Here is a 20268-nt window from a genome sequence, read left to right as displayed (position 1 = left end):
GACTAGGGGTTCAACAGTTTTGACAGTCAAACTAGTTTGCTGAAAGGCCAGGAAACTGTTTGCTCGGCTGAGGGCCTAGCCTGAGGCCTTTGCACAGGCGCAGCTCTGGGCTGTCACCTAGGTCCCTGCCTGGAGAACTACTCTGTCAAAGCTCCTGCTGAGGGAGGGACCCAGGTCAGGGCTTTCTTGGGAGCCCAGCCTTGTACTCCCATATCCACCCTGGCCCTCCAGGGGTGGGCACAGAACTGGTGCCAATGGTGAGTGCTGGGGCTTGCTCCCACGCCCCCCAGTAATTCTACATACAAAGGATCTAGACCCAGAACCGAGGCAGTTACCTTCTCACAGCATGCCTGCCAGCAGGGGGGCTCCCCGCAGGCACCCTGGGAGAACCTGGGGGACCCAGGGAATCCAGATACTCTTTTTTTTTTAACTTTAGGATTTGACTTTTCTTTATTCTTTTATTTTTTTTTTAATTTTTTAATTAAAAAAATTTTTTTTTTTGAGATGGAGTTTCACTCTTGTTGCCAAGGCTGGAGTACAATGACGTGATCTCGGCTCACTGCAACCTCCACCTCCTGTGTTCAAGTGATTCTCCTACCACAGTCTCCAGAGTAGCTGGGATTACAGGCACCTGCCACCATGCCCAGCTAATCTTTTTGTATTTTTAGTAGACATGGGATTTCACCATGTTGGCCAGGCTGGTCTTGAACTCCTGACCTCGAACTCCTGATCCATCTGCCTTGGCTTTCCAAAGTTCTGGGATTATAGGCGTGAGCCACCGAGCCCGGACTCTATTCTTTTAAAAGTAGTTAATACGTGTGCATGTTTCAAAAATCAAAAGGTACAAAAGGACATCCAATGAAAAGTTTCTCTCTCCCTCTTGTCCCACAGCTACCAAATGCTTGCTTTCTTGTGTATTCCTCCAGAGGTATATCGAGATATTCTGAGGTCATTCCAGGCTGATTTTTATCACAGAGAGGCTAGCAGGAAGTTGTGCTTTGGGTCGTTGGTCCTGGTATACTCTGAGAGCCCCTGCCCTTCCCACTGTCTTTTCTAGCAGAGGGAGAGAAAGAAGTCCCCCTGGTCAGGTATGCACAGCCTGCGAGGTAAGGTGGCAGGGAAAAGAGTCACAAATTGTCCATTGAACACATAAATCCAGTTATTGGTGCTGTCTTTCTCACCCAGTTGTGGGCGGTTGGAGCCGGTTAGAGGTGTATTTTACTTATAGGCCCTTTCTCCCCTCCTCTGCCCCAGCTCCTTCCATCTGAAGGACGTCCTCACTACCATCGGGGAGAAGGTGTGCCTGGAGGTGAGCAGCTGCCTCTCCCTGTGTGGGTCCTCCCCCTTCACCACGGACAAGGAGACCGTGCTCAAGGGCCAGATCCAGGCCGTGGCCAGCCCCGATGACCCCATTCGCAGGATCATGGGTACGTTTGGGGAAGGCAGGCAGCAGGGATATGCCCTCCGAAGGGCTGGAGGACAGTCCCCTCTGAAGAAACCTGAGGGCTTAGTTGGGGTTAAGGTGCTGATGGGTGAGAAGATGGTGTAATGAAGCACCACAGAGAGACCAGGGCCACCCAACAGATGGGCCCAGGACCAGGCAGCCATCATTGTTCGAAGGGCTGCGACCTTGGAATCGCTCTCCTGGGTTCACAAGCAGTGTCCCAGGGCTTGCTGTGCAGCTTGGGCGTGTAACTTGACACTCAAGTTTCCTCATCTCTAAAGCTGGAATAAGAGCAGCAACCTTACAAGGTTGCTGCAGGGACTGCCTGGGATGAAAAGGTAAAGTGCTTGCCATAGTGCCTGGCAGCACATAGTAAGTGCTCAATAAATAGGAGCTGTTATGAAAAGAGCTGAATAGTAAAATGAAGATGTTATTTAAAAACACAATTAAAATATTATTAAATATTAGTATATAATACTATTAACACATCAAATGTAATAAAACTGTTAAAATGGTAATATTAAGATATTGCTGTTTAAAATTTATAATAAACTTGAAGTATTAAAATATTTTAATGCATATTCTATAAAACATTTAAAATATTCTGTAATATTAGCTATTATCACAGCAATGGCTTTATGAAAAATTCTGTTAATTAGCTTGATTTAATCATTTCATAGTATATACATATATTTAAAACATCATGCTATATACTGTAAATACATAGTTTTGTTTGTTTGTTTTTGAGACAAGGTCTCACTCTGTCTTCCAGACTGGAGTGCAGTGGTGCGATCTCGGCTCACTGCACTGCACCTCCGCACTCCACCTCCCAGGCTCAAGCAGTCCTCCCACGTCAGACTCCCAAGTAGCTGGGACTACAAGCATGCACCACCACACCCGGCTAATTTTTTGTATGTTTTGTAAAGACGGGGTTTTGCCATGTTGGCCAGGCTGGTGTCAAATTCCTGGACTCAAGTGATCTGCCTGCCTCAGCCTCCCAAAGTGCTGGGGTTAACAGGCATGAACCACTGCACCCAGTCAAGATTTATACTCACAACCTTGGTAGGGAGGCAGGAAAGTACCTGTAAGTAGACCTGTGGCCAGCAAGTTGCTTCTCATCCTGCTGCCTGGGTTGTTTTGTAACAGCCAGTTATCAACAGATTGAAAACCAGCCCTTACTGGGAGGATCACTTAAAACCAGGAGTTCGAGACTACCTGGGCAGCATAGTGAGACCCCCATCTCTACAAAACAATTTTTAAAAATATATATAATTAGCCAGGATAGTGACATGCATCTGTAGTCCTTGCTACTCGGGAGGCTGAGGCAGGAGGATCACTTGAGCCCAGGAGATTGAGGCTGTGGTGAGCTATGATTTCACCACTGCACTCTAGCCTGGGTGACAGAGAAAGACCCTATTTCTAAAAGAAAGAAAGAAAGAAAAGAAAAACCAGTCTTTGGGTAGGAACAATACAAAGATTTCTACTTGGGTGAGGCTGCCAGCCCTGGGAACCTTAGAGAACCAAACTAACTTAAGAATAAGGGTGCTGAGCGTGGTGGCTCATGCCTGTAATCCCAGCACTTTGGGAGGCCGAGCCGGGCAGATCACCTGAAGTTGGGAGTTCCAGACCAGTCTGACCAACATGGAGAAACTCCGCCTTTACTAAAAATACAAAATGAACTGGGCATGGTGGTGCATGCCTGTAATCCTAGCTACTTGCGAGGCTGAGGCAGGAGAATCGCTTGAACTTGGGAGGTGGAGGTTGCCGTGAGCCGAGATTGTGCCATTGCGCTCCAGCCTGGGCAACAAGAGCGAAACTCTGTCTCAAAAAAAAAAAAAAGAATAAGGGTGAACAGGGCCAGGCGTGATGACCCACGCCTGTAATCCCAGCATTTGGGAGGCCAAGGTGGGCAGATTACCTGAGGTCAGGAGTTGGAGAGCAGCCTGGCCAACATGGTGAAACCCCATCTCTACGAAAAATACAAAACTTTGCTGGGCATGGTGGCGTGTGCCTGTAGTCCCAGCTACTTGCAAGGCTGAGGCAGGAGAATCACTTGAACCCGGGAGGCAGAGGTTGCAGTGAGCCGAGATTGCGCCATTGCGCTCCAGCTTGGGAGACAAGAGGGAAACTCCATCTTTAAAAAAAAAAAAAAGGCCGGGGGCGATGGCTCAAGCCTGTAATCCCAGCACTTTGGGAGGCCGAGACGGGCGGATCACGAGGTCAGGAGATCGAGACCATCCTGGCTAACACAGTGAAACCCCGTCTCTACTAAAAAACACAAAAAAACTAGCTGGGCGAGGTGGCGGGCGCCTGTAGTCCCAGCTACTCGGGAGGCTGAGGCAGGAGAATGGCGTGAACCCAGGAGGCGGAGCTTGCAGTGAGCTGAGATCTGGCCACTGCACTCCAGCCCAGACAGAGCGAGACTCCGCCTCAAAAAAAAAAAAAAAAAAAGAAGGAGAAGAAAGAAGAAGAAGAGTGATGGGGCTGGGTGCGGCGGCTCATGCCTGTAATCCCAGCACTTTGGGAGGCTGAGGCGGACGGATCACTTGAGGTCAGGAGTTCGAGAGCAGCCTGGGCAACATGGTGAAACCCCGCCTCTACTAGTAAGACAAAAATTAGCTGGGCATGGTGGCATGCGCCTGTAATCGCAGCTACTGAGATGACTGAGGGAGGAGAATCGCTTGAACTCGGGAGGCCGAGGTTGCAGTGAGCTGAGATTGTGCCACTGCACTGCAGCCTGGGTGACAGAGTGAAACCGTGTCTTGAAAAAAAAAAAAAAAATAATAAGGGTGATAAGGCCCTGTCTTGTCCTGTCAGCAGTTTCTGTCTGTGTTGTGAGGCTCAGGAGGTATAAGTTATTTGCACCTGAGAGGATTCCCCAGGCAGGAGGCAAGGCATATAGCTTGAAAAAGTCCATTCCATATAAATGTCTCTATTGTTTTTGTGATAAAATCTGCAAGAAGTGTGACTGGATCAAATCTTTTTTCATAAGGATACACAAGGGTGCAAAAGCATTGTGAAGGGGAATGGACTAGAAAAGAAAGCATCAACATAAATTATTCTTCCAAGTAGGACAAGTTTACAAATGCCCACGACTTCCATGCAGGCATCAGAGAAGGAAGCATGAGCTGCTTTCATGGAGGCTTACTAGGAAAAATTTTGAACCTGTATTTTGAACCTGTAATTCCTGCTTGATTTTTCCACCTTTTTATGTGATTGTCTTGCTCTGTCACCAGGCTGGAGTACAGTGGCCTGATCTCAGCTCACTGCAACCTCCACCTCCTGGGTTCAAGTGATTCTCGTGCCTCAGGCTCCCGAGTAACTGGGACTACAGGTGCACACCACCACACCTGGCTAATTTTTGTATTTTTAGTAGAGACGGGGCTTCACCACATTGGCCAGGCTGGTCTTGAACTCTTGACCTCAGGTGACCCACCCACCTCAACCTCCCAAAGTGCTCAAAGTGCTGGCATTACAGGCATGAGCCACTGCACCCGGCCACTCATGGATTCATTCTTGCATTCCAAGTGTGTTTGAGCTTCTCCTGGGAGCTGGGTCTCATGCTGGGCACTGTGCTGAGTGCTGAGGAGACATGGTGAACAAGATGAGCATGGCTCTTACCTTCATGAAACTAACCATCTAGAGTGGAGAGAAAACATTATAAATGGGATGAATGTGCAGACGTGCAAGGTGTTGTGGGTATTTGGTCTAGGAGTACTGATCGGGGACAACTTCCCCTAAGAGGTGATGGTTAAGCTGAGAACTGAGGCACAGTCAGGTTTGTAAAGTGAAGGACAAGAAACAACTGACCACTTTCTTTTTTGTCACAGAATCTCGAATCCTGACCTTCTTAGAAACCTACCTTGCCTCGGGTCATCAGAAGCCATTGCCCACAGTCCCTGGGGGACTCAGTCCAGTTCAGAGAGAGCTGGAGGAAGTTGCTATTAAATTTGCTCGCCTGGTCAACTATAACAAGATGGTCTTCTGTCCCTACTATGATGCAATCCTCAGTAAGATCCTCGTCCGATCCTAACGTGTATGCACCCTACAGCAGCAGTATTACTCACTAGCCGCAGAATACCTGTTCTCAACTCTAATGTTGCATTGGAAAATGGCTATATAGTACATGTCTATTTAACAGCACCGATTCCAAAGGGAAGAATATTGTGTATCACTGTTGAAAAGACTTGTTGAAAAATCCAGTGAATTCTATTTTGAGAGATTGTATTTATGAGTGCAAGTTTACAAATCAAAGAAGCTTTTTGTTCTCGAGTTTTATAGGTAACACTCGGCTGTGTCTCCACTCCTCCCCCATCATGTCCTTCTAAGGAGGCTCTTCTGCAATCTGGGTAGTTCTTTCAGATGCCCCATGCTGAGCTGACAGCCATCCAAGTGCAAAAGAGACCAAGCCATGGCCTCACCTCCTGCCCTCCCTCGGACAGCCTTGTCCCTCACCCCTCCCTCCGGGTAGTTTTGTTAGAAGGGCTACATAACGTCTTATTGCCATTTTCTCCCCCTATTTATTGCTTCCTCCCTGCCTGGCCTAGCCAGGGCTCCCAGGCCCTTTTTTCTAGAGGAGAGTTATTTGTCTCTCTCTCTTTTTTCTTTTTTACTTTTTTAAAAAATATTTAAACATTCTTTCTTTTAACCGTCCCCCAAAGATACAGCGTTATTGGACTTTAAAAAGCTTGTTATTTTATACAAAATTACTCCTGCATCTAGGTGAGAGCAGTTATGACTTATGAGATCTAGTGAAAGGAAATTATTTGACTTTTAAGCCTTGAAAATCAAGGAGGAAATATTTTGAAAAATACTTTAATGTAAAGGAAGAGAAATGTCTGGAATTCTTACTGAAAAATTGACTCTGAGACAATACGCAGATGTGTTGATTGAATTAAATTCTGGAATTAGATTTAACTGTTTTCAGATAAAATAGCTTGAGTTCACGAATCTCCTAAATAAGGAAGTCATAGAAAATCTCTGGTGTTTGAGCATTATTTTTCGAGGAACTTCAGTGACCGGAATTCCTGACATGTCCTCTGAGTGTGAGTGATTTGGGTCGCATAGATGATCTGTTCTGTTTTTTGTTTTGTTTTTTTTTAAAAGTGTACACGTGCATGTGTGCATTTTAGACAGAGACATTATATTAGAAGCAGAGCCATGAAACTGGAATGACCTCCAACTGCCAGAAAAGCAAGTAATATCGGCACCTAAAGCCTTCTGGACAGGAAGCTAAGAGAAACTTAGAAGCTGGCCGGGCGTGGTGGCTCATGCCTATAATCCCAGCACTTTGGGAGGCCGAGGCAGGCAGATCATCTGAGGTCAGGAGTTTGAGACCAGCCTGGGCAACATGGTGAAGCCCCATCTCTACTAAAAATACAAAAATTAGCTGGGTGTGGTGGCACGCACCTGTAATCCCAGCTACTTGGGAGGCTGAGGCAGGAGAATCGCTTGAACTCGGGAGGCAGAGGCTGCAGTGAGCTGAGATCGCACCACTACATTCCAGCCTGGGCAACAGAGTGAGACTCTGTCTTAAAAAAAAAAAAAAAAAGAAAAGAAAAGAAACTTGGAAGCCATTTCAGAAAGACTCCAGGAAGGCTAGCAGTCGTTCCTACACAACCAGGGGGAAGGACTACATTTTACTGCAAGCAGCTGTTTTCTCTGATCCTTCTTTGTAAGGAAATGCAGTGATTTTGTGTTTTCAAGGAAGACTTGAAGAAGCAGTTGGGTAGGTATTCCAGTAGGACTGATGGGGAGGAAAGCAGATACTCCATGAGAAGGGTATCAGACCCAGAAGAGTCAGAATACATTCTGCTTTCAGGATTTTTGAGATTGCTGATGGTCCCAGGGTTTATACAAGGACTTGGATCTGGCTGTAGAAACTCAGGTAGAAATTACATGTATGCAGATCAGAGCTGATGTTGGTTCTAATCTATAATGATGTGATAAATTAAAACAAAAAACAAAACAAAAAACAGAGCTGGGCATGGTGGCTTACACTATAATCCCAGTACTTTGGGATGCCACAGCAGGAGGATCACCTGAACCCAGGATTTCAAGTCCAGCTTGGGCAACATAATGAGATCACATCTCTACAAAAAATACAAAAAAAAATTAGCCTGGCATGGTGGCACACATTTGTACTCCCAGCTACAAGCTGAGGCTGAGGCAAAAGGATCGCTTGCACCCAGGAGTTCAAGGATGCAGTGAACTATGATCGTGCCACTGTGCTCCAGCCTGGGTGACAGAGCCAGACCCTGTCTCTCCTCAACAATAAACGTAGAGCCAGATGTATCTTTTTGGGTTCCAGACAGGAGACTGGAGAATCTGGGTCTCTGTAATCTGGCAGACTGGCCTCATTTTGTGAGGGTACTTTTATTCATATTTATTATTTTTTGTTTGTTTGAATGTGTGTTTTTTTTTAATAGAAAACATATCACTTCATTTGTTACAGCAAATGATTCAAGAGGGCCCCAGAAAGCTTTTTCATCCACAGAATTATAGAAAGGATAAGTACCCTCACCACCCAAGCCTTTGGTTCATTTTGTTGTTTTGTTTTAATCTCTGTTCTCTTACCACAATGACATGCTGCATCCAGAATGGAACTCTATGTTCAAGTTTTTTTTTTTCTTTTTTTTCGAGATGGAGTCTTGCTCTGTCACCCAGGCTGGAGTGCCGTGGTGCGATCTCAGCTTACTGCAAACTCCGACTCCCAGGTTAAAGCGATTCTCCTACCTCAGACTCCTAAGTAGTTGGGATTACAGGCATGTACCACCACGCCTGGCTAATTTTTGGATTCTTAGTAGAGACGGGGTTTCACCATGTTGGCCAGGCTGGTCTCAAACTCTTGACCTCGTGATCCATCCGCCTTGGGCCTCCCAGAGTGTTGGGATTACAGGCATGAGCCACCGTACTTGGCCTGTCTTTAAGTTTTATACTAGTTACGAGGCTAGTATATCAGAATGTCCCTAATTTAGCTGAGGAACCTGGATAAGTCTTCCTTGATTTCAGCTTCATCCCGTGGCTGGGGGATGGTGTATCCCAAGGCCCGTGAATGTTTTCTTTAAAAAGCTGCAGGCGAATGAGGTAAAATGAACAGAGACATGAGACAGAAGTCAACAGAAGGGCAAAGAGTATGGCTCCCACAGCTCTTCCAAGGCCAAAAAGGCAAAAAGCAGTGTAACCACTACATAGCCCTTGGGAGTCCATGCCTTTAGTTTCTCCTGTAACATGAGCCACAGGACAAAAATCTGGATGGCAAGTGTTACCATGATGGAGACATGCAGGGACTGGGGAAGGCGTGAAGCCAAGCCTCCAGAAGCCAAGATGGCCGTGTTCAAGGATAGTTACTGGATACAATGGATACAAAGGCATCATTGGCACCATAGTTAAAAGAGATGAGGTGGTCTAACAGCATGAAGAGCAACATGGCCTAGATGGTGTCAGTGCTGACAGACTCTGGCAGGGTCTTAGCACTGGTGAAAAGCCATAAGTGAAAGTAATGAAGACTAGGGCACTCTTCAGGTCAGCCCACCGGATCCGCCCACTCTTCTGCCCTTCACTTCCATCAGTGAGCTCAAACAAAGTATACCCGATCAGTGAAGAAGCCAGGACAGTCCCAACAAGCCAGTGGGGGGCCAGAAGACCCTCATCCATATACCACCAGATAACCAGAAACACACAAATACTGCACAGCTGCAGGATCAACACACTGGAGTCAAATACCACAGCCCAATATTGGTATTTCCGAGCATGGATGTTTTTCCGGAGCTCTTCCAGGAGCTGCTTTTCCAGGAACCGCCGGTCCACACAGTTATCAGGAAATGGCTGTTGCTCATACAAGACCCTCTGCCACTTTACCTCCTTTGTGTTAGTTACAGGTTGGGCACACATTATCCTTTCATTCAAACTCAGGCCCGTTTAATCATCCCTCTCATAGAGGTCCATGTGGTTCTTGTTGATGACATTTTGAAATGAGACCTCCCTGGAAATTCCATGTCTTGGTTGATATTCTACCGACCTTTCCTGGTTTTCAGAGGCAGCAATCCAGGCCAGGCCTACAATAGATGAGTTTGTCTCTGAGGCAGGATAATACAGCCAAGTTCCTGCCTGAGAGTTCCTGGGCATGCGTGGCTGGGGGATGGCAGTTGCCTGCCTTTTTCCTTGTAAGGGTATTTTTTTTTTTTTTTTTTTTGAGATGGAGTCTGGCTCTGTCACCCAGGCAGGAGTGCAGTGGCACGATCTCGGCTCACTGCAACCTCCGCCTCCTGGGTTCACGCCATTCTCCTGCCTCAGCCTCCTGAGTAGCTGGGACCACAGGCGCCTGCCACCATGCCTGGCTGATTTTTTTGTATTTTTAGTAGAGACGGGGTTTCACTGTGTTAGTCAGGATGGTCTCAATCTCCTGACCTCGTGATCCACCCGCCTCGGCCTCCCAAAGTGCTGGGTTTACAGGCGTGAGCCGCGCCCGGCCGTGAGGGTGCTTTTAAAGAAGATAACATCTTCCATGGTGTATTCAATGAGGTCATGTCTGGAATTGTTCCCTTGAGGTGGAGGCTGCTTTGTGGCCGCTGTGCCTGGCGGTTGTATGATCCTGGGTTCCTGGGCTGAGAAGCCTCAGCCTCAGAATGTTTGGGGCCTTTTCGTCCCGCTCCAAGACTGAAGGAGAGGAGCTTACCCCCAACTGCACAGCGCTGATCACCACTTCCTGCAGTCATTCCTAAATCTCAAAAACTCTTCTTTTTTAAGAGTAGATTCTTGCAAGGTGTTTTTCCCCTCCTGAGTTCTTACATTGCCAGAGTTCCATTTGTACAGTTTGAAATCTTGAGGCATGAATAACTGACTTCACAGATTCTCTTGGCCCCCCACTACCTCGGTGTCCACTGGTGGAATTCTGCAACTGGCAAAAGTCAAGAATGAAGGAAGCAAACTTCAGAACCACAGTATTCATATTGAATCATTTTGTTGTTGCTCTATGAAGATAAGTAAGCTAATTTTCTTCCTGGAATCTCATAGGATTATTACTAAGGGCCAGGGAGATCCGCTTCGTTCATTTAGTCACTCAGGAAGCATTGCTAAGCATCCCCTCTACCGTCCCCTACAGCTCTCCTTCCAAAATGAAACATCCTTTGGAGTGTGTTGTCCTTCAGAATCGAATGAATTCTATATGCTGCATTCAGTAACAGGTTGTGGAGACAAGTGTCTCTTCCTGAAATTGCTAAGTGTATTTGGCAGTAGTACTTTACTACTTGTGGATAGAACTGAGAGTGAGGTCAGTATCACCAAGCCTCTTGGATTTCTTCAATAGTCTCATGGATGAGTGAATGTTTAGAGCAGTAACTGCTACTTTGTTGGCTCTTGGTTGGGTGGATGGATTCTCAGTCCTGGGGTTTTTAAAAATCTCATTCCGGCCGGGCACGGTGGCTCACACTTGTAATCCCAGCACTTTGGGAGGCTGAAGCGGGCGATCACCTGAGGTCAGGAGTTTGAAACCAGCCTGACCAACATGGCAAAACCCTTCTCTATTAAAAATACAAGAATTAGCCGGGTGTGGTGGCACGTGCCTGTAATCCCAGCTACTCGGGAGGCTGAGGCAGGAGAATCACTTGAACCCTGGAGGTGGAGCTTGCAATGAGCCGAGATTGCACCATTGCACTCCAGCCTGGGTGACAGAGTGAGACTCCGTCTCAAAAAAAAAAAAATCTCATTCCGTCTAAAGCAAGCTACAAAATGTGATTATTTATATCACAATATGACTCAGCCATAAATGTACTTCAGGTAAGAAGCACACTAACATGATATCTTACTGATCAAATGCAGTCGGTAGATATATATGAATTTTTTTCTCTGTGAAGAAAAGCTATTAATAAGTTTGACTTAATAGGCCTATAGTATGCACATACTGGCCAAGATTCTAAATGGATTGTTCAGCAGTTGTGTTTTTGTGGAGGTGCTTATTCTCATTTCTCCAAAGCCTTAAGATTCCTGGGAATAGAGGAAATGTTGCTGCCACCAACTTTGCTGGTGAATTTCAAAGAGAATAGGTGTTTGCTGTTTGATTTCCGGTGACCTTTTGGCAAGCTCTGATGTATATGTAGAACATTTGTGTTTCTTTCCATTTTGAGGCCAGGTGGTAGAGTGGAAAGACTGGGAGCTGTCAGGAAACCAGGGCTCGGATCTCCACTCTGTTATGTACCAGCTGGGGCAAATCAGGGTCCATTCCCAACTCCTTTAAAATGAAAAGACTAGACTTGGTCTTTAAGCTTCCTTCCGATTCCAACATTTTGTGGTAGCAGGATTGTGCACAAAGAATTAGAGAAATATCTGGTTTTAGTCTTTTTTCCTCTATCGCCGCCTTACTGGTTGTACAACATTGAGCCAGTCATTCTCCCCAAGGCCTCAGTATTTTCATTGTTAATTGGGAACACTCCTAATTCACATTGTTGCTGTGAGGATTACATTTGGTAATGAATGTTAGAACGCTTTGTACACGGAAAAGGACTATACCTTTCTTTTTTAACTACAAAGGCGAACATGTAACCCCGTACCTGTAGGCGCACATCTGCTGTGGTGTTACATTCCACTGTTAGTGCCCAACCTCCCTTCTGTCAACCACATTTTACAGGCCTGTAGGGAAGGTTTTCTTCCTGTCCTCTCCCAACACTTGTTTATGTTCATCATCTCTTCTGTACTAGAGCTGCAGTCTTACGTTTGCTTACTTCCTGACATCCACCTCCACCCCAGTGATTTCTCCCCATCTCCAGCTCTATATTATTTGAACTAAATGAATCCATGAATGAACCAATGAGTGGATGAATGAATGGTAATGGATAATGGTCTATGAAGTCATATTTAAAGGCACTGTCTCATTTGTAAACAATCTAAATAAATAACTACAATGATATTTGCAAGTGTGTATCTATATTGGATTTTGCATTATATAATTATTTTAATGGAAAGTCTTTTTAGTCATAGTATTCAAAGCAACTTCAAGGGCTGGGGAAGGGGATAACCTTTAAGCCCAGGTAAGCTCTGTTTATTAAACTATCAAATGTTCACTGGTACTTTCAGAAATAGCCAGAGTTCTACAAAATATGTGTTAAGTCTAAATAGATATAATTCTACTTAAAACTGTCCCTCATGTGGGTTTCTGTCACACCTGACTTACATTTATTACCTACCGAACTTAAGAACCAGAACTAAGCTATAGGCCTGGTTCGATGGAGTGTCACTTTTCTTGACTTAAAAGTTAGCTTAAAACAAGAAGGGCCGGGTGAGGTGGCTCACGCCTGTAATCTTAGCACTTTGGGAGACTGAGGCAGGCAGATCATTTGAGGCCAGGAGCTCTAGACCAGCCTGGGCAACATGGTTCTATTAAAAGTACAAAAATTAGCCGGGCGTGGTGGCATACACCTGTGCTCCCATCTCAGTAGGCTGAAGTGGGAAGATTGCTTGAGCACAGGAGGCAGAGGTTGCATTCAGCCAAGATCACACCACTGCATTCCAGCCTGGGTGACAAAGTGAGACCCTATCTCAGAAAAAGAAAAATGAAGAAGGGCTGCACATAGTGGCTAATCCCAGCCCTTTGGGAGGCTGACGTGGGAGGACTGTTTGAGCCCAGGAGTTCAAGACCAGCCTGGACAATACAGGGAGATCCTGTTTCTACATAAAATTTTAAAAATTAACTGGGCATGGTGGATGGTGGTTTATGCCTGTGGTCCCAGCTACTTGGGAGGCTAAGGTGGGAGGATTATGCTGTAATCATGTCTCAAAACAAAAAGACTTCTGAAAATTTGTATTTTCTTTTGTTTTGATTGTTTTTGAGATGGAGTCTCATTCTGTTGTCCGGGCTGGAGTGCAGTGGCACAATCTTGGCTCCCAAGCTCAAGTAATTCTCCTGCCTCAGCCTCCCCGAGTGGCTGGGATCGCAGGCGTGTGCCACCACGCCTAGCTAATTTTTGTATTTTTAGTAGAGAGAGGATTTCACCATGCTGCCCAGGCTGGTCTTGAACTCCTGACCTCAGGCGATCTGCTCGCCTTCCGTGCCTAGCTGAAATTTTTAAGTAAAACATAAGTTCTCTTGCTCATTGTCATAGTCAAAGAACTACCATGTTAAAAAAAAAAAAAAGCAGAATTTATGAACATGATGACTATGGTTTAATAAAATTGAACTCAACATTTATTTATTAACTATAGGCCAATACTGGGTTATAATATCAAATAAATTCATAATTATTGACCAAGGTCAATATACTAACAAAAATGGTGTTTTTTTCATTCTTTTTCATTGGTACAATTTGATTGTTCAGAAAGTTTACTAGTAGTTTCTATTAACCTTTTACTGTACTAAGTGTGGCCACATAGGTGCAACCTCTTGTTTGAAGTTTAGTGGTAAAGGCCAGAGTTTAACTAATTTTTGTTTAGGAAGGACATACATACAGTCCTTGAAACTTTTGTCTAGTTCTAGAATCTTGAGGAGATGCTGTCATTGCTTTTATAAACAGGAAAAAGATGGATATCTTTTGGCAAATTCTTTGGGTCCAGCAATACTGATATGAGTCCTTGGAACTGTAGGACTGACTATCCCATGAGTCTGCACATTAGATTTCCAAAGGTAAGTTCACATGTCTAACATGCTGCTTGTTGAACTGTTTAACAAAAGGAATGATCAACTATCAGGCAGAATCACCTTAAAAACTAAAAATTCATACATATCTGTAGCAGTTAGAGCATTCAAAAATGTTTTCTTCTAATGAGAATCCTTTTTATGCTCAAAGAGCTGATCATTTCTAGGGTAAAAAATCTTATAAATAAATGCAATAGGAACAGTTATAATATACATAGTAGCCTTAACAATAATTGGTACGGTTTGAATCTGTGTCCCCACCAAATCTCATGTCAAATTGTAATCCCCAGTGTTGGTGGTGGGGCTTGGTGGGAGGTGATTGGTCGGGGGAGGGGGGCGAAGTTCCCATGAATGGGTTAGCACCATCCCCTCAGTGCTGTTCTTCTGATAGTGAGTTCTCGTGAAATCTGGTTGTTTAAAAGTGTGTGGCACCTCCCTCCCTCCTTTCTTCATCCTGCTCTGGCCATATAAAACGTCCCCCTTCTCCTTCATCTTCTGCCATGATTATACATTTTCTGAGGCTTCCCCAGAAGCAAATGCCACTATTCTATCTGTACAGCCTACAGAACCATGAGCCAGTTAAGCCTCTTTTCTTTAAAAATTACCCAGTCACAGGTATTTCTTTATAGCATTGTGGGAATGGACTGATAGGTGATGAAAGACACTTTTCACCAAGTGTGTGAGTGTGTGTGTGCGCACGCACGCGCTAAAAAACGTTTTTTCACGCATGTTTGCGTGGCTTTGTTTTATTGTTTATGGGAACACTTTTGCAGATCACTTACTTACAAGTATTTGAAACTGTTTTGTCTTTTTTTTTTTTTTTTTGAGACGGAGTTTGAGTTTCGCTCTTGATGCCCAGGCTAGAGTGCAATGGTGTGATCTTGGCTCACTACAACATCTGCTTCCCAGGTTCAAGCAATTCTCCTGCCTCAGTCTCCCAAGTAGCTGGGATTGTAGGCATGTGCCACCATGCCAGCTAATTTTGTATTTTTAGTAGAGACGGGGTTTCACCATGTTGGTCAGGCTGGTCTCGAACGCCTGACCTCAGGTGATCCGCCTACCTCAGCCTCCCAAAGAGCTGTGATTATAGGCGTGAGCCACCTCGCCCGGCCTGTTTGTCTTCTTCAAAACACTAACTGTGGAGTCCTAATTAGGGAAAGGGAGTCAGGCTGCTAGGAACAGGGAGAAGCAGATAAATTATGAGTCTGCCTTTCTTCATGGTCCAGGACATGTAGCCGTACTGCACCCAGCTTATCACCAGACACCTTCAAGTTAGCTCACTGCAACCTTGGCATTCTCAGTAGTACATAAAACCCTCTTCAGCACATAGCACCATCCTATAAAATCCCCAGCAAGCCTTTGTCTCTTTGCAGACAAGCCCCATCTCTGCCTGTTCCAGCCTTGCAGTGCATCTTCATACCTTCTCTAATCTACCTTTCTCTACCTACAATCGTCTTGGTAAATTTCTTCTTACCCCCACACCATCAGCCCCAGATAGTCGCTGCTCACCCATGACACTAACCACCAAAAATGACACTTCAGGAACAAGTCTACACCTCTATATTTTATTTTTGAAACAGGGTCTCACTCTGTCGCCCAGGCTGGAGTATAGTAGTGCGATCATGGTTCACTGCAGCCTTGGCCTCCTGGGCTCAGGTGATCCTCCCACCACAGCCTCCAGAGTAGCTGGGGCTACAGGCTTGTGCTACCATGTCCAGCTAACTTTTTTTTTTTTTTTTTTTGGTATTTTTAGTAGAGACGGGGTTTCACTATGTTGGCCAGCTGGCCTCGAACTCCTGGCCTCAAGTAATCTTCAGCCTCCCAAAATGCTGGGATTACAGGCACAAGCCACCGTGCCCAGCCTACACCTCTGTATTTTAAAGTCTATGCCATATGGTACTACTTGTGTCTTTTTTTTTTTTTTGAGAGTCCCGCTCTGTCACCCAGGCTGGAGTGCAGTGGTGCTCTCTCAGCTCACTGCAACCTCTGCCTCACAGGTTCAAGCAATTCTTACGCCTTCGCCTCCCAAGTAGCTGGATTTACAGGCTTGTGCTACCATGCCCAGCTAATTTTTTTTGGTATTTTTAGTAGAGACAGGGTTTCACTATGTTGGCCAGGCTGATCTTGAACTCCTGGCCTCAAATAATCTGCCCGCCTCGGCCTTCCAAAGTGCTGGGATTTACAGGCATGAGCCACCGCACCTGGCCTACTTGTGTCTTAAGTTTTGATGGTATCTGTGATATTTTTTAAAAACTCACAACTTGAAAGTGATACTTGAAAGGGTAAGAAAGTCTGAATTAGAGGCAGCTTTGTTTTGAGAGGTGATTTTAGCTTTAATGGGAAAATACTGGAAACTAAACACACTTTTGACCAATTTATATAACCTTGCTACATATAAATTTATATGAGAAAATGATTCAGGATAACTTTTTTTTTTACAAGTAAGGCTTTTGTGGGCCATTTGAAGCTGATTTTAAATGTCAGATTATTTAATCACATCTGAATTCAAATTCTAAACTGTCTAAATTGTTTCTAATATGTAAGATCATTTCTTTATAACCATAATACTTGTCCTCCCCTCCTTTTTGTTTCCTTCCTGCTTTTTAGTTTTTAACACGTAAAGAGAAGAGGAGGTAATGTTACCAAAGAGCACAGTCTATTTCTTTGGACTTAATTTGCATGACAAGTTTTTGCTCACTGTAATTAGAATTTAGTTAAATAGATGTCATTTTCCTTAATGTTATCTATGTTTAGCTCATGGGAAAAAAAAGGTTCTTGAGAACTGGCCACGTGTGAAAATATTCAAGTTCAGTATCCCTAATCTGAAATCCAAAGTGTTCCAAAATCCAAAACCTTTTGGGTGTCAACATGATGCACAAAGAAAATGCTTAGTGGAGTTTTTTGGAATTTGGGCTTTTGGATTAGGGATGGTGAACTGGTAAGTATGACGCAAATATTCTGAAATCTAAACAAATCCAAAATCCTGAACACTTCTGGTCCCAAGTATATTCAGATAAGGGACACTCTGTGTGAGAACAAGACAGCAGGTGGTTAAAGGAATTTCCACACTTACGTTGCTTTCAAGAGACACAAAAGTATTAACAGGATCTTAATCTGCCTCAGATTTACTGGGGAGCAAATGCATTCATATTTGAGGATTTCTAAAATGGTAGAGGCTGAGGTGGATCACGAGGTCAGGAGATCGAGACCATCCTGGCTAACAAGGTGAAACCCCGTCTCTACTAAAAAAATACAAAAAAACTAGCCGGGCAAGGTGGCGGGTGCCGGTAGTCCCAGCTACTCGGGAGGCTGAGGCAGGAGAATGGCGTAAACCTGGGAGGCGGAGCTTGCAGTGAGCTGAGATCCGGCCACTGCACTCCAGCCTGGGAACCAGAGCAAGACTCCGTCTCAAAAAAACAAAAAAAAAATGTTTTTAGTTAGCACCAAAAAAGACCAGGAAAGAGTATGTGATTAATACATTTAGTAAATACAAGATGACTTTTCCTTGTACTGACATTTATTTTTAAATGGTATTGGATAAATAACATAAAATAAGTAGTTATTGTAAATAAAATCTGAAAGGAGCAGAGGAAGCATGATGTTTCTGAATCCTTTTATTTTTCAAAGGACTTTTAAAATTTCAAACTACAAAACGGATTTCATACATTCTGCCATAAATAAAAACAAACAATAAGGCAGGACTCTACATAAGCAAACCAAGAACAATTGTTTTCAGAAAATGTGATAAAATGCTTTACAATCATAAGCCATCCAGTTTTTAAAATAAAACTGTTGAAAAACTCACAAATCTTCAAGCGGCACATACAAGACACCCTTGAAGAGGGAACAAAATGTGGTTCTGCCATTTTGTATTGTTCTCACATTTTTGAAAACCTAATTTTGCTTAGAGCATAGGTCTGTTCCATATTCTAAAATTCACACAGGTTGGTTTGTTTTTTCTCAAGAACCATATGATAGAGGCACCAATGACAATACAACTTTGTTTCCAAGAACCTTGTAACAAAGCGTTGTCTCTTTTAAACATACGACTTGAGGCAAAAGGAATCCTGGACAGGAGTTTTCTGCAGAGGCGTTTAAGCCCTACCGAATCCGCTTCTGCTGCCGTGCTCTGTAAATGTCATGAACAGGGGGGACAACGGCTCCCTTTTCTTCATCTTCATCTGAATCCTCGTTGGGCCTTTTGACGGCCTTGGTGAGTACTGCATTACTTTCCACAGGGCCGTTGCCTTCTACAGCTAGCTCTGGGGCCCCACCAGTAATGATCCTCACAGCTTCCTCAACAGCTGTTAAAACAACAAAACGTAAAAACAAATTCCACTATGAAAGGGTATGTATGTTCAACTGTGGACACTTTATAGTTCATTTCATAGCCTACTAATTTAGCAAAACATGGGATAGTACTACTGATACTAAATAATGAAAGAAAAAGACAAAAGCTGCTGTTAAAACTAATAATTTTAATAAGCCAAAGTACATGTTCACATGAATAGAAAAGATAAACTTTTATGACATTTTACTTAGTGGAATTCAGTATGAATAAGCCTCTCTCTGCCAAAGAGGGTTTGGGTAACTCCTGGGTTTCACTGTACTTCAAATTGGCTGGCTGGTTTCAAAAACTTCAGTGGCAGAGAATAATAATCTCTATGGCTTATGAGACAACAATGTGGAATGACACTCTGAAATGGATTTTCTGTTACTTACTATTTGGTATCTTGCATCTTCGGAAAATTTCCATCAGTTCATCCACTTGTACGAAAGGACCCTATTTTGACATGAATAAATTTTAATTCCAGTAATCTGACAAGTTAAAATAGCAGTAACTTTATACACAATTACTGTAACCCACAGAGCCAGTATCTACCGTGAAAATAAGTGAACAAACCTGGAAACAGATAGGAGGAGGGAGAAGTTTCATTAAAACAACAGCTGCAGGAGGGACTGGGAACACTCCACCAGGTACAGGGTGTAAGCCTGGAGCTGTGAGAAAAAGAAAAGTATGAATCAAGTGGGATGGAAGAATTTCTACACAGAGCTAAAATCAAGTGACTTGCACATAAAGATCTTCCATGTCTATGCTGCTTTGTTCTGGACACTGAAAATACTTTTAGGGCTTTACCAAACCAAAGTGGGTGAGACAGAGCAGTCTCAATGCCATGGCCACTGCGAGGCAGAGAAGTAGACAAGTGACTTTGTATAAGACAATTGGGGACTGAACTAAAGTCAGTTTTTGTCAAAGACTGTTTCTGAGTTACACAAGTCATTTGTTTAGCAATCCTGTTTCAAGTCAATTATTCAACAGCATATTTAATCAGAAGGGCTTTGTTCAAAAAGAATCTAGAGAGGCTACTAACCATTAGTAAGTAAAGAAACCAAATTGTATCAGTGAAGAAAGTTTCCAGCTGTTCAGGTAAAAAGCTGTTTAGCTTTTTTTTTTTTTTTTTTTTTTTTTGATACAGAGTTTCGCTCTTGTTACCCAGGCTGGAGTGCAATAGCAAGATCTGGGCTCACTGCAACCTCCGCCTCCTGGGTTCAAGTGATTCTCCTGCCTCAGCCTCCCAAGTAGCTGGGATTACATGCGTGTGCCACCATGCCCAGAAAATTTTTGTATTTTTAGTAAAGACAGGGTTTCACCATGTTGGTCAGGCTGGTCTTGAACTCCTGACCTCAGGTGATCCACCTGCCTTGGCCTCCCAAAGTGCTGGGATTACAGGCGTAAACCACTGCACCTGGGCATAGCAGCATTTCTGAAAACCAAGTATTACTGCCAAAATGGGTTCCTGGGATCTGGATCATTGAAGTTTTGTTTTTAGGACATTCTTAGTTAATCTGCTTCAAAGATTAAAGCTAAATCACTTGTCATAGTGACCCTAAGTCTAATAATTAACCCACAATTGAGAGGCCATGTCACTTTACCCCCACACTTTGGATTTAAATCAACAAACAAACCGAGGTCTCAGTACTGGATCTAAAGTCATGGCTTACGTGCTAAATGTCGTGGCTGAAATGGAATCATCTGCTGAGTGTCTGGTTTAGGGTATTCTGGTTTTCTATCCACTTCATCTTTCAGAACAGGCACTATAGAAGGAGCTACAACTGGGTCTGGAATTATAGCTGCTAGCTTAGCACGGGAGACATCCTGAAAATGCAGAACAGAAGAATCCTAAACCTGAAAAAGGGA

The 20268-nt window shown here is 44.0% G+C and overlaps 2 protein-coding genes and 1 pseudogene across 4 annotated transcripts in view; 1 reads left to right on the top strand and 2 right to left on the bottom strand.

The window, feature by feature from the left end:
* Positions 1 to 7400, top strand: part of TCP11L1 (t-complex 11 like 1) — a 34370-nt gene extending 26970 nt beyond the window's left edge. For both annotated transcript variants that reach the window (XM_025355943.1, XM_025355944.1), the window contains exons 9-10: positions 1255 to 1427; positions 5275 to 7400. In XM_025355943.1, the coding sequence (XP_025211728.1) occupies positions 1255 to 1427; positions 5275 to 5477 (376 nt within the window). In that variant the 3' untranslated portion in view covers positions 5478 to 7400. The remainder of the gene's footprint in view (positions 1 to 1254; positions 1428 to 5274) is intronic.
* Positions 7401 to 8417: 1017 nt separating this feature from the next.
* LOC112606033 lies at positions 8418 to 9348 on the bottom strand (annotated as a pseudogene). The gene has a single exon (XR_003115579.1). The product of XR_003115579.1 is annotated as a phosphatidylinositol N-acetylglucosaminyltransferase subunit C-like (transcript).
* An 8319-nt stretch (positions 9349 to 17667) lies between these two features.
* The window catches only part of CSTF3 (cleavage stimulation factor subunit 3), a 78274-nt gene continuing 75673 nt past the window's right edge, over positions 17668 to 20268 (bottom strand). The window contains exons 18-21 of the mRNA XM_025355942.1: positions 20073 to 20226; positions 18973 to 19067; positions 18792 to 18852; positions 17668 to 18373 (exon numbers count right to left, since the gene is read on the bottom strand). Of these exons, the coding sequence (XP_025211727.1) occupies positions 18171 to 18373; positions 18792 to 18852; positions 18973 to 19067; positions 20073 to 20226 (513 nt within the window). The 3' untranslated portion in view covers positions 17668 to 18170. The remainder of the gene's footprint in view (positions 18374 to 18791; positions 18853 to 18972; positions 19068 to 20072; positions 20227 to 20268) is intronic.

Source organism: Theropithecus gelada, chromosome 14, assembly GCF_003255815.1.
Source record: "Theropithecus gelada isolate Dixy chromosome 14, Tgel_1.0, whole genome shotgun sequence".
NCBI classification, from domain to species: Eukaryota; Metazoa; Chordata; class Mammalia; order Primates; family Cercopithecidae; genus Theropithecus; species Theropithecus gelada.
Note: the sequence above shows the minus strand (reverse complement) of the source record. Positions and strands in the feature narration are given on the sequence as shown.